At 51.1% G+C, this 12,382-nt stretch overlaps 1 protein-coding gene across 2 annotated transcripts; it reads right to left on the bottom strand.

Moving 5' to 3' along the window:
• Positions 1-310: 310 nt before the first annotated feature.
• WFDC3 (WAP four-disulfide core domain 3) lies at positions 311-12,320 on the bottom strand. Of its 2 annotated transcripts, none has more exons than XM_055438006.2 (6): positions 12,172-12,320; positions 11,790-11,872; positions 9,892-10,126; positions 2,109-2,240; positions 1,119-1,305; positions 311-532 (listed from the first exon to the last, which is right to left on the bottom strand). In XM_055438006.2, the coding sequence occupies exons 2-5, from the start codon at positions 11,844-11,846 to the stop codon at positions 1,136-1,138; spliced, it is 594 nt and encodes a 197-aa protein (XP_055293981.2). In that variant the 5' UTR covers positions 11,847-11,872; positions 12,172-12,320; the 3' UTR covers positions 311-532; positions 1,119-1,135. The 2 variants fall into 2 exon arrangements, with proteins under 2 accessions (XP_055293981.2, XP_055293974.2); XM_055437999.2 differs by having other exon boundaries at positions 2,109-2,243; positions 12,172-12,313.
• Between the last annotated feature and the right edge of the window lie 62 nt (positions 12,321-12,382).

The raw sequence follows: 12,382 nt of genomic DNA, 5'->3' as shown, positions 1-12,382 counted from the left end.
TCAAAAAACTAGCCATTCACCCCAGCTCCACCCCAACCCTCATTCTCCAACCAAAGAAAACTCAGCAAGTCCAAAAAGAGGCCTGACTCTCCCCCTCCTGGAGCTGAGACGCACGTCTAGGGCAAGTCACCCTGGGTTTGGCACCCACCCATCTCCCCCTTGGCCGCAGCCAACCAGCATCCATCTGTTGGTGTTCTCAGAAGAGATCGCTTACCCCTCCTAAAGAAGTCAATCCCAGAATCCCACAGGCGCGCGCAGACCCCTTTGCTCCCTTTCCTCGTCTTAGCCCTCAAACAGCACAGACAGGAGGGTCAGCACCAGCCTTTACTGGGGAAAAGAAGCGCCACACACCCACTGCCCAGACCCAGGGCTGGGTTTCCCATGATCAAGGAGCAGTAGGAACAAAAACAGCGGCAAGGGCAGAGACAGTGCCTGGGGGTGTCACAAGCCCAGGACAGCAGCCTCTCCTGGCTGCCAGGACACGCCCCCTCGATGCTCAGGACGCATCTGACTGACGAGAGCACCGGGGCCTCTGCAAGAAGAAGAAAGATCAGGTCATAATTGCGCCCTCCTGGCTCCAGCTCCCCAGCATGTTTGTTTCCCCTTCTACACTGGAGAAGTTAGGGCCCTTAAATGGCTACCTGCTTTTCAGACAATCCAGGCTAAACTGGCACTGAAGACTATTTATCATGCAGTGACCAACCTTATATTTCCTGCTGTAAAAACAGCCTGTCTGGTCCCTTACCCACTCTCTCATATCGCCCCCATCTGTTTCCCAAACGCATCGCATACAATCCACCCTGTGTCTCTGGTCACCAGGCCACCCATCCAGCTTGTTCTCTGTGTTCTCCTCGCTGGGTCACATCTAGCCTAGCCTTCAGGGCCCAGATCAAATCCTACTTCTAGGAGTAGGACCTTCCCAAGGAACCACACTTACTCTGATCACCTGTATGCCCATACGGCCTATACAAGGGTCCTGACCTGTGAAATAGAATCTAACTAGACTCTCCAGGACAAATACTGCCCTGCCCTTCTGGAGTTCCCACCCAGCATCTAAGTCAGTGTTTTGTATACAGCAGTGAAGACTGCTGTTATTGATAACGAGGGACTGTACTCACCTAATTGAGTGTCAGACCTAATGGTCCAGGTGTGGTCCGGGGCCCGTTGGGGTGATGGGACTGGGTGGGACACAGAAGCGGCCACAGCCTGACTTGCAGCACTTTTCCCCAGCTGGGCAGTTCTCATCGACCACGCAGTTGACAATGCACAGGCCCACGAGGACTTTTGGACAGTCACCGCTCCACCCTGGGGTATAAACAGGCAAAGGTATAGAGACAGGACAGTTGGTTCCAGCAACTCCAGGTGGGATCCCATCTGGAACTTAGACACAGAGGCTCAGATGAATCCATCCCTGATTCTAACTAGATCTTAATCAAACATCTGGCTGGGACACCTGGAAGCTAGAGGATCTGAGCCCCCGCAGGGCCCCAAGAGAGCATCTGGATTAATGATTTCCAAATGGTGTCTCACGAGGAGTTCCCTAGAGGTACCTCACCGGTGGCTCAGCTGGTAAAGAATGCTGCCTGCAATGCGGGAGACCTGGGTTTGATCCCTGGGTTGGGAAAGCTCCTTTCCCTGTAGAAGGGAAAGGCTACCCACTCCAGTACTCCTGCTCCTGCCTGGAGAATTTCATGGATGGAGGAACCTGGCAGGCTACAGTCCATGGAGTCGCAGAGTCAAATACGACTGAGCAACACTCACTTTTTTTTCACTTCAGGACTTGAGATCATTGTGGGTTTGGGGGACCCGGGTGGGGTACAGAAGCGAGACTTCCACACCACCACCCTCACCCCTGGCGCTTGGGCTTCCTACTCCCCACCCCCTGCCATGACCTTCCTCTAGTTCTTTCAATGCCAACATGGGCCCCTTGATCCAGGAGGAGGATTGCCTTGGCTTGGAGGAGGGCAGGGTATGAGGACTGGAAGGATAAGGATTCTGACTTCCTCCCACAAACAGAACAGAGAAGAAGACCACAGATGGCTCCCTCCCTAACCAGCTCTGGGAGCCCAGGAGCACCCAAGGATTTCTTTCCCGAAGAGCTGACATACCTCCCTTAATGTCTCCGAAGCAGGCATGGCCACAGCCGGTGCTGCAGCATTTATGTCCCTGGGGACAGGATGTGTCTGTATCACACAGCTCTTCACACGGAAGGGGGTCGGCCGGACATTCACCGCCAAACTCTGCTACAGAATCAGAACACTGGGGCTCAGAGGTACCCCAGCCCAGTGTTGCCAGTTATTTTTATCAGGACTCCAGTACAAAATGTACAAACAAAAATGGAATGGAAAACGACACATTTTCCATTCGTCCTGTGTGTATTTCATAAATATTTATGCTTAAAGTGTGTATATTTATGTGCATTCATATATATTCAATGCTGATACTTCTTATTGTATTTCTTCTTTTTTTAATGCTGGCCACAAAATACAAAGTTGATATCCAGATGCAGCTTGAAAAGCACGGTTGAGGTCTAACACACTGTGACAAACACACTGGTCACCACCCCCATATTCGTCCTCCCTCCTTACTTCCTGTGGTTGACATCAGCACTGCTGGCTGCTGAACTCATGCCCACGGGCAGCCCTTCCTATCGTCTCTGGGCTGGACTGGGTGACTTGCTTCGACCGATAAGACACCAGCAAGTATGATGCAAGCAGCGTGTGTGCATGCGTGCATGCTCAGTTGCTTCAGTCATGTCTGACTCTTTGGGACCCTATGAACTGTAGCCCGCCAGGCTCCCTGTCCATGGGATTCTCTAGGCAAGAACACTGGAGTGGTTGCCATGCCCTTCTCCAGGGGATACATTCACGGCCCCTAGACAGACAATGAAACTCAGAGAAGAGAAGCTGTGGCCCAGAACCGCCGAGTGAGTCAGTGCCAAAGCAGGATGAAACTCAGCCTCTCGGTCTGCAGTGAAGCATACTTTCTACAACACCTTCCCTAAGACAGGTGGGCAACGGGCCAGGTCCGCAGGGCAGGCACGCCCAAGAGGTCACAGCCAAACCACACCCACTCACCGTGACTCACTCCTCTCGGTGTTCAAGTTTTTTACATGAAGGGGAAATACAGGCCATTCAAAGCTTTGTAGAAGACCAAGAGAGGACTGGCCCAGTGCCGCTGAGAAAGAACACATACATACGATTGGACACAGCTGGCTCCAGGAAGTCTGACATGATGGGAAAAGCACGACTCCAAGAGAATACATGCAGCTAAACACGCGCACGTGCTCAGTGGCTCAGATGTGCCTGACTCTTTGCAACCCTATGGACTGCAGTCCTCCAGGCTTCTCGGTCCATGATATTTTCCAGGCAAGAACACTGGAGCAGGTTGCCATTTCCTCCTCCAGGGGATCTTCCCTACCCAGAGATCAAACTCCAGTCTCCTGTGTCTCCTGCATTGGCAGGCAGATTCTTTGCCACTGAGTCACCTGAGAAACCTCGTACAGCTAAACAATCCAAGGTATAATAACCTAGCATCCTTAGATTTTCTAAATAGCCCCTATTTCATGCCACTGTCAGTCCGTATTACAACTATGTGTCTTGATTTTTTAATTCAGAAAATATGATCATTGTTCATCACCACATGTCTCTCCCCACACCTCCCCACCTGTTTGAGAAACACTAAAATCCCTCTAACAAGGAACAAAGCCTTTTATCCCCAAGGCTGAGAAGACTGAGCATAAAAACAATCTCCCTGATAAAGAAAAAACCCAGCAACATAAACGTCTCACCAAATTATACCTTGTACCCCAGAGAGTGGAGGCTTGGAGTCTCAAACTTCCCAGATTTCACCATTTTGCTGGGCCTGACTCTGAAGTAGCTCCCCAGGTGGCTCAGCGGTAAAGAACCCACCTGCCAACGCAGGAGACAGAGGAGACGCGGGTTCGATCCCTGGGCCGGGAAGATCCCTGGAGGAGGAAACAGCAACCCACTCCAGTGTTCTTGCCTGGAGAATCCCACGGACAGAGGAGCCTGGAGGCTACAGTCCATGGGGTCGCAAAGAGTCAGACACGACTGAGCGGCTGGGCACACTCACAACCCTGAAGTGACCAATGCCAGAGCGCCCGGCCACCACTGCTTTCGTCCCCAGGGCCAGGCACAGACACCAAAGCTCTACTGTCTCCCAGGCCAGACTTCCTTGAGTTCCCTGGGGATTTATCAACTATCAGAAGCAACAAAGGGACCCTTGGAGGACAGGCTGAAGCCCTGAGGCTCAGAATATATCCCTTTGGACCAGTGCCCAGCAGGGCCACCCAGTCCAACATCCTATCTGATGCCTGAATCCCTGCCAAACGATCCCCCATCCTCCACCTGGAGAGCTGGAATTAAGGGAGCCTTACTACATCCAAGCCCGACTACAGCCAGCCATCCTTATGTTTAAGCTAGACAGACTTAAGGATAAGAAAGTCTTTCTTTATAGTCAGCTGAAATCTGTTTCTCTCCATTGGTCCTTTACCTATCCCCAGACACCTGGTAAGATCACAGCTTGCGTCACCGCTGCAGACATCCTCTGCCTTTCTCTGTCTCAGCTTTGCCAGGCTAGGCGAGCTCAGTCCCTCCTATCACATGGTCTCTAGTCACCTCAGTCATCTTAGCAGGAATCAGGGTGAGAAATACGAATGACGACCAGAACAGGGATGGTCAATCTAGCCTCCGAATCTGCCCAATCCCAAGACCCCAAGCTATCACCAGGAAGGCAGAATAGAAAGCTGAAGCGCAGAAACACTCACACACTGAGTCTCCACTGCTGCCCCAGCTCCAACCTTCCACTAGGGAAAGACGCCAGCTGCTGGCAGGAAAAGTGACATGTCAAAACTTCTCAAGCCAAGAAGGGCCCTGAGTCCTCAAACCTACTCCTTTCTTCTCATGTAAACAGACAGTCTGAAACCCAGAAGGGGGAGAAACCGGCCTGAAGTCAATGGTCCCAGAACTGGGCCCCAAACCCCCAGCTTTGATACCAGGTCCAGTGCCCTTTAACCCACATGATTACAGTCTCCTACACTGTGCAAGGATCACCTAAAAACAAATCAACAAGCACTAGGACTCAGCTCAGTTCTGCCAAAAGACCCAGCCACAGACAGCTTTAGGGGTCAGGAAACTTACAAATAAACTAGTGTGTGTCTGGGGCCCCGGGACCACTCCCGGTTCCGGTGATTCAGCGGGACGCGGCATACAGGGCACATACGGCCGTAATTTACAGCAGCACAAAAACACAAAGCCAAACCATCAACGGGAAGAGGCGCATGACGCGAAGTCCAGAGGAAACCAGGCGCAAGCTGCCAGGAGCCCTCTCCAGGAGAGTCACACAGGATGGACTTTATTCTTCTGGCATGAAACTGTGACATGCATGAAGCGGTATTCTACCAGGGAACCCACTGGAGACTCAAGATTTTTCCTGGGGGCTGGTCACACGGCACTCTCTGCCTAGCCCATACCACTCTTAATAGTTAGGGTGGCAGGAACTCTCTCAAAAATCCAAATTCCCAAAAGCCAGACAAGGCCAATCTTGTGAGCAGGCCTTTCTGGGAATGTTAACCTTGGACCTGCTGTGTTAACTCTCTCAGCTGTACAAATAGCGTGGAGGTTTCAGGAAAGGGGGGCCCAAACACACAAGGAGCCCACGCCCTTGATCCATAGAAAAGGACATAATGCATATGTCCTAATAATAAAATGGAGGCTCATGGGGGCTCGGGAGGGGCCAACTTTCACACAGTGAGAGGGGGGCCATAAGGCACCCAAGACAGACAGACAGAGATTGGCTCAGTCGTGTCCAACTCTTGGCAACCCCACATACTGTGTAGTGCACCAGGCTCCTCTGTCCATGGAATTCTCCAGGCAAGAATACTGGAATGGGTTGCCATCCTCTTTTCCAGGGGATCTTCCCAACCCAGGCATTGAACCTGGGTCTCCCACATTGCAGGCAGATTCTTTACCGTCTGAGCTACCAGGGAATCCTCGGGGACAACATTAAGGCCATTATCTGAATCTTCACTCCAAAACCTTCTCCTCCCAAAGGTGTCCCCTTCTTAGCAAAGAGTACGACCATCACCCAAAGGCTCCAGCCAGACACTCAGCATCTTTCGTGACACTTCCTCTTCCTCATCACCCGTATCTGCTAACCAGGCCTGTCAGCTCCACCTTCAGAAGTGTTTCAAGGACTTCCCTGGTGGTCCGCTGGTTAAGAATCTGCCTGCCAATACAGTGGACACGGGTTCAATCCCTGGTTCGGGAAGATCTCACATGCCCTGGGGCAACTAAGCCGGTGACCTGCAACTGCTGAGCCCCCCTGCTGCAACTGCTGAAGCCTGCTTGCCAGGAGCCGGTGCTCTGCAATGAGAGAAGCCCAAGCGCCACAACTCGAGAGTGGCTTCCCCTTGCCGCAGCTAGAGATAGCCCAGACGCAGCAACAAAGACCCAGCACAGCCAAAAAGAATAAATAAATTTTTTCCCCCCAAAAAAAGTACTTCGAGTCTGCCATTTTTCCAGGTCTGTACTGTCACCACCCTGGTCTGAGCCATGGTCACCCCCTTGCCCAGCCTGCCACAGTGGCCTCTCAACTGGCCTACCACCTTCTACATTTTCCTTATCCATTCTTCACACACCAGCAGAGAGGTCTTTTTAAAATGAAAACCCAACCAGGTCTCTCCAGCTTTAAAGGCCTCCCGTTGCACTTACAATAAAGCCTTAGAGAGAGGCCCTGGAGGTTCCCCGAAAGCCTAGACCTGAACTGGAAACACCCTCCTTCCCCATCTCTTGTCTCCAACACACTGACAAGCCCGGCCCCACCCCACAGGCTTTGCCCCAGCAGTTCCCTCTTCCGAGCACTGCACCCAACAGCCAGCTGCTGCTTCCCACTCACCAACTTAGAATGATGCCTCCTCTTTCCCGCTGTTCTTTCCTTTCATAGCGCTCACCATGACTGGTGCTTATTATTGTACGCTTACGATTATTTCCTGAGTCTCACATCAGGGGCTGAGCTCCTTGAGACCAAGGACCGTGACTGCCCTGCTCACCCCTGGATGCCCAAATGCCAGGCAGTATAGGCCAACTCAATGTGTATTGGATCCATTTATAAGCGAGCAAGTGAAACAGACAGGCCGGACGTCAGAGTGATGGGAAGGAATCTGATCAGCAAGGTGCTGGGCATAACTCTATAAGCTGTTGGGCATTATTTGGCAGGTTTTGTACAAGCTTCTTATATACATTTCTTCCCAACTACATGATTGGAGAAGGCAACGGCAACCCACTCCAGTACTCTTGCCTGGAAAATTGGAAGCAAATGATGATGTAATACTATCTAGACACTTTTTTTAGGGGAAAAAAGGAATCCTAAAGGAGACTATAAATACTGACGGAGAAGGCAATGGCAAGCCACTCCAGTACTCTTGCCTGGAAAATGCCATGGGTGGAGGAGCCTGGTGGGCTGCAGTCCGTGGGGTCGCTAAGGGTCGGACACGACTGAGCGACTTCACTTTCACTTTTCACTTTCATGCCTTGGAGAAGGAAATGGCAACCCACCCCAGTATTCTTGCCTGGAGAATCCCAGGGACGGGGGAGCCTGGTGGGCTGCCGTCTATGGGGTCGCACAGAGTCGGACACGACTGAAGCGACTTAGCATCAACTACATGGGATAGACTGAACACTTGTACTCTCCGAAAATTCTTATGTTGAAACCAAATACCCAAAGTGAGGGTGTTTGGAAGTGGGGTCTTTGGGAAGTGATTAGGTCAAGAGACTGGAGCCCTCATAAGGGTGAGTGGCCCTTATTGGCCTTCTCTCACATAAGGTCACAGCAAAAAGAGAGCAGTCTACAAACCAGGAAGCAGGCACTCACCAGACACTTGATCTTCTGGCACCTTGATCTCGGATGTCCCCATTTCCAGAATTGTGAGAAATAAATGTCTGTATTTATAAGCCACCCGGTCTGTACTACTCTGTTACAGCAGTGAGAATGGACACTGCCTTATCACTCTATGAGATAAATGTCCTTGCATGCATGTGTTTAGTCGATCGGTCATTTCTGAGTCTTTGCAACTCTTTGGAGTCCACCAGGCTCTTTGGAGCCCACCAGGCTCCTCTGTCCATGGGATTCTCCAGGCAAGAATACTGCAGCAGGTTGCCATTTCCTCCTCCAGGGGATCTTCCTGACCCCAGGATCTCCTGTGTCTCCTGTGTGGCAGGCACATTCTTACCTGCTGAGCCATCAGGGAAGCCCTGATAAGAGATAAACGTGCTTACCTCCATTTTAAGGATGATAAAAAAGAGGCCACAGAGGAGCCAGGCTTCTTACCCATGTTCAAACCCTAACTGCCTCAGGAGAACTGGACAAGGGTCCAGCTTGGGCCCTCAGGCACCCTGATGTGCCTCTACCTTACCAAACAGACAGCACGGGAAGCCTCTGGCGAATCAGGGCTTAATGAAAGCAGAAGTGCCCAGAAAGAAGCGCTCCCAGTGCTGGTCATTGGGTATAGCAACGAGTCCCATTGGGTGAGTGGGCCAGCCCTGCTCCAGGACTGGAACTGTAGAAAAGCAGTTAACTAATAACCCCTTGGCCAATATCACCTCCCACCAGACGAGGAACCCCACGCAGCCAGTGGGCTCCGGGAGATCTGCAGAGAGATCACTGTTCTAACCTGCTGAGCTCCCAGGAAAGCAGCAGCCCCAACTGGGCTGGCCAGGGCCCAGAGCAGCTCACAGAGGTGCCCAGCTGGGCTGCCAGCCTCACCCTCAGCCCCTACAATTCAGTCATCACCTTCAAACATGGGGAAGACTGTACCAGGCCCGACAAGCCTCCAGGGAGTGACCCATGGGAGACAGACACACAGACCCGGTTCTAGACGGGGCCTCAAGAGTCCTGGCAAGGAGTACAACTCTCTATTCTCTTTTATGGGCACACTGCCCAAGGGAGCTGCCAAATCCAGACGCAGACAATCCTACTGGGTAGAGGGAAGGGGCCTGCTACATGGGGAGATTTGGCTGGCAGGTCACCCTTCACAAGAACCCTGAGTTCCAAGTAAAAGCACAGATAATCAATGGTCTATTCTTTCCTGACAGAAAGCAAAGAACTGGGGACTCTAGTGATTATAGGAGAAGAGACATCTCCCCCACCAAAAACAAGGGGTGGGGGCAGGGAAGAGGTGCTCTAGGTGAGCTAGAGTCCAAAAGCCAACCTTGAAGACAAGAAGCTGGCTGGGTCTACATACCCCAGAGGCAAGATCGGACAGGAGACATGGATTTTGCCTCTCGAGACATCCTTAAGGATGCCTCCTCAGCAGAGCCAACCACAGCATGCACTGCAGCGCATCTGCCCAGCCAGACAGGATTCATCCCCCTGGCATGGCTCTTGGCACAGGCTCTTATCGGGAGGGTATTTTCCTTCTTTCACTGAGATAGCACCTGAGATTGGGGGTAACTGATAAGGCCTCAAGAAATGGGGAATGGAAGCCAAATGCACTTCGGGGACCTTGACTCTCCCAAATTCTTATCTAAAATATTTCTGCAGCCACTTTCCCCTCCTCCCACAACCCCACCATCCACTAACACGCACCCAGCGCCACTCAAGGACCAGCCATTCTGCAAAGAGAGAGAAAGGTTGGGCAAAGCCAGAACCTCTAGTAAGTCAGACCGGAAATGCTATCTCCTTGTCCAGAGAGGACAGAGAAAGCCAGGAAGACCTATCCTGGCTGCTCCCAAAATCAATCCATCCAGGTCTGCCCTACAGAGACCATCATCTCCCCAAATGAGGACCCTCACTCTGCGGGGAGGCAAGGGGTGATTTCTTCCCTAGACATTTTCAGTTACTGTTAGTCAGGGGTCCCAAAGGGTAACTCACCGCGCTCTCCTACAGTCACCCTGGATGCCACGGACCCAAGAGCCACTACTGTCTTCAGGAGGAAGAGGCAGCTCAACATGACGATGATGCTGAGAGCTGAGATGAAAACTCCAATCCGGCCAGACATGTACATCTTGCCCAGAACATCAACCGAGGGAAGGGCAAGGTAAGCGGACTGGTCTAGGCCCAGCCCCAGATCCTTCCCTTTCACAATAATTCCCAAGGATGTCTTCTCCTGACAAGAAGAAAAGTGATTGGTTGCTGGTGTGTGGGAACATTCCTGGTGCTACCAAAAGACACATGTGATCAGAATGATCAAACTCTGTACAAGGGACAATGATGAGGAACCTAAGAGGAGCTGGGAAAACAGACGGATAGCCACTGGATCAAAGGGAGCCCTAGAGGGTTTTTCAGGGACATGGCTACAGCTGAAATGAGAGAGGAAAAACTAAAGAACCACTAAAGAAAAAGAACCAAAGCTAATAAAATGCACTGTGGCTCCTGTCCATCATTGCAACCTAGAAAGCAGAGACTAGAACCAACTGCGTACAAACTATTCAAAAACTATAGAAAAGCAGTGTTTGAATTTCTTCAGAACTAACATAAATGCACCAAAAACCTACATCTTGGTCCCTCTGGCCCATATAGGACATTTTCGGACTATATGAAGGCTAGTTGACAAAACCCAAAAGAACAGTTGCTGACTCCAGTCATAACCTAGGTCATATGCTGCTGCTGCTGCTAAGTCACTTCAGTCGTGTCCGACTCTGTGTGACCCCATAGACGGAAGCCCACCAGGCTCCCCCATCCCTGGGATTCTCCAGGCAAGAACACCGGAGTGGGTTGCCATTTCCTTCTCCAATGTGTGAAAGTGAAAAGTGAAAGTGAAGTCGCTCAGTCATGTCTGACCCTCAGCCAGACTCCCTTTATCTTTTCTTCCTATATTTTTTTCCTATATTTCTTTTTATTTTTCTTTATCTGTCCCTTTGATCAACCATGATACCTAATAGTGTCCACTGGCATTGCTTAATCTAACAAGGTTAAAGGGCAGGGGATATTCAAGGTGCAAGGTGAAAAACCTCAATAGGGCCTATGAGTTTGTTGCAAGCAAGTCACCTTATTATTTTAAGGCTGATACATGAACATTTGTTGATCTAATATGTGCTTTACATATTTTATTTCTCACAATTAACTTGCAAAAGTAAGAAAACTAATTCTTTTTTAGAGGGAAAACTGCCCAAGGTCATTAAGCTAGTAAGTAGTGGCTGCTGGAATTTAATAACAGTAACGACAGATAGAATTGTTTGAAGGTTTACTACTGCCAAGGGCCTAAGTACTTTACATAAGTTAACTCACTTAATTCTCACTGCAACCCTTATGAGTTAAGTACTATTATTCCCATTCTACAGATGGGGAAACTGAAACACAAAAAGAAATGTGGGTCACGGCTAATAAGTGGTAGAATAAAGGTGCGTGTGTGCAGGCTCAGTTGCTTCAGTCATGTCTGACTTTTTGCAGTGACTGAGTCTTTGCAACCTATGGACTGTAGCCCACCAGGCTCCTCTGTCCATGGGATTCCCCAGGAAAGAATACCAGGAGTGGGTTGCCATTCCCTTCTCCAGGGAATCTTCCAACCCGGGGATCGAAAGGACGTCTCCTGCATCTCCCCTGTTGCAAGAGGATTCTTTAACCACTGAGCCACTTGGGAAGCCCAGAACAAAGGTGAGCAGTCCAATTCCACAGTCAGTGTTCTTTATCATCATATCATAATGAATTTGAACTCAGATCTTTATAACTGCAAAACTCATGCACTTTCTACTACCCCATATTATGACCTTGTAAAAGTAACTTTAGCTACTACATGTAAGTAGATCCGATCCTATTCAGGGATGTCTTACCTCTAAAGCAGAGCAAAAGGGGATCTGGGGAACTCCACAGCTGTGAAACCCCTGCATCCTCAACCTGTCCCAGAATCAATCATCTGGGGAGAGAGGCCCAGGATTTTCATTAGATGCCTTCCGATGGCCAAGAGGCAAGCCCTGGGGTAAAGGCCTGGAGGGACCGCTGAGTGAGTGTTTAGGATGCCATGGCCAGACCCCCTCCCCCTCTTGTTGGGTTTTGGGGTCCTCGCATGAGGTCCATCCAATTCTGGGAGCTGAGTGCCGGGCACATTAAAATCTAGTTTTCCAAAGACAACCGCAGACGCCCCTGTACAGAAAGCTCCCCTCCGCTCCCCACCTCCAGCCCACGGAAACCTGCTCCCTTCCTCCCGCCACGCACTTCTCCACGGGCCTTGGCCCGGCCAGAGAACGACGCTTGACTGAAAACCCCCAGTCACACCCGAAGCGAGGCCGCCCCCGAGAGGGAGCCTGGCCGCCCGACACGCAACGCCTCTAAGCAGCCGCAACCGGACGAGAACCAGCGGCTCAGTTTCCCTGGCAACCCCGCCGCTCGCCGCGTCGCGCTTCCGGAGCCTGCGGGCGGCGCGCGC

The sequence above is a fragment of the Moschus berezovskii genome, chromosome 15 (assembly GCF_049115385.1).
Source record: "Moschus berezovskii isolate FMDL1 chromosome 15, NW_MosBer_1.0, whole genome shotgun sequence".
Taxonomy (NCBI): Eukaryota; Metazoa; Chordata; class Mammalia; order Artiodactyla; family Moschidae; genus Moschus; species Moschus berezovskii.
The sequence above is the reverse complement of the archived record's forward strand: the minus strand, read 5'-3'. Positions and strand labels throughout refer to the sequence as shown.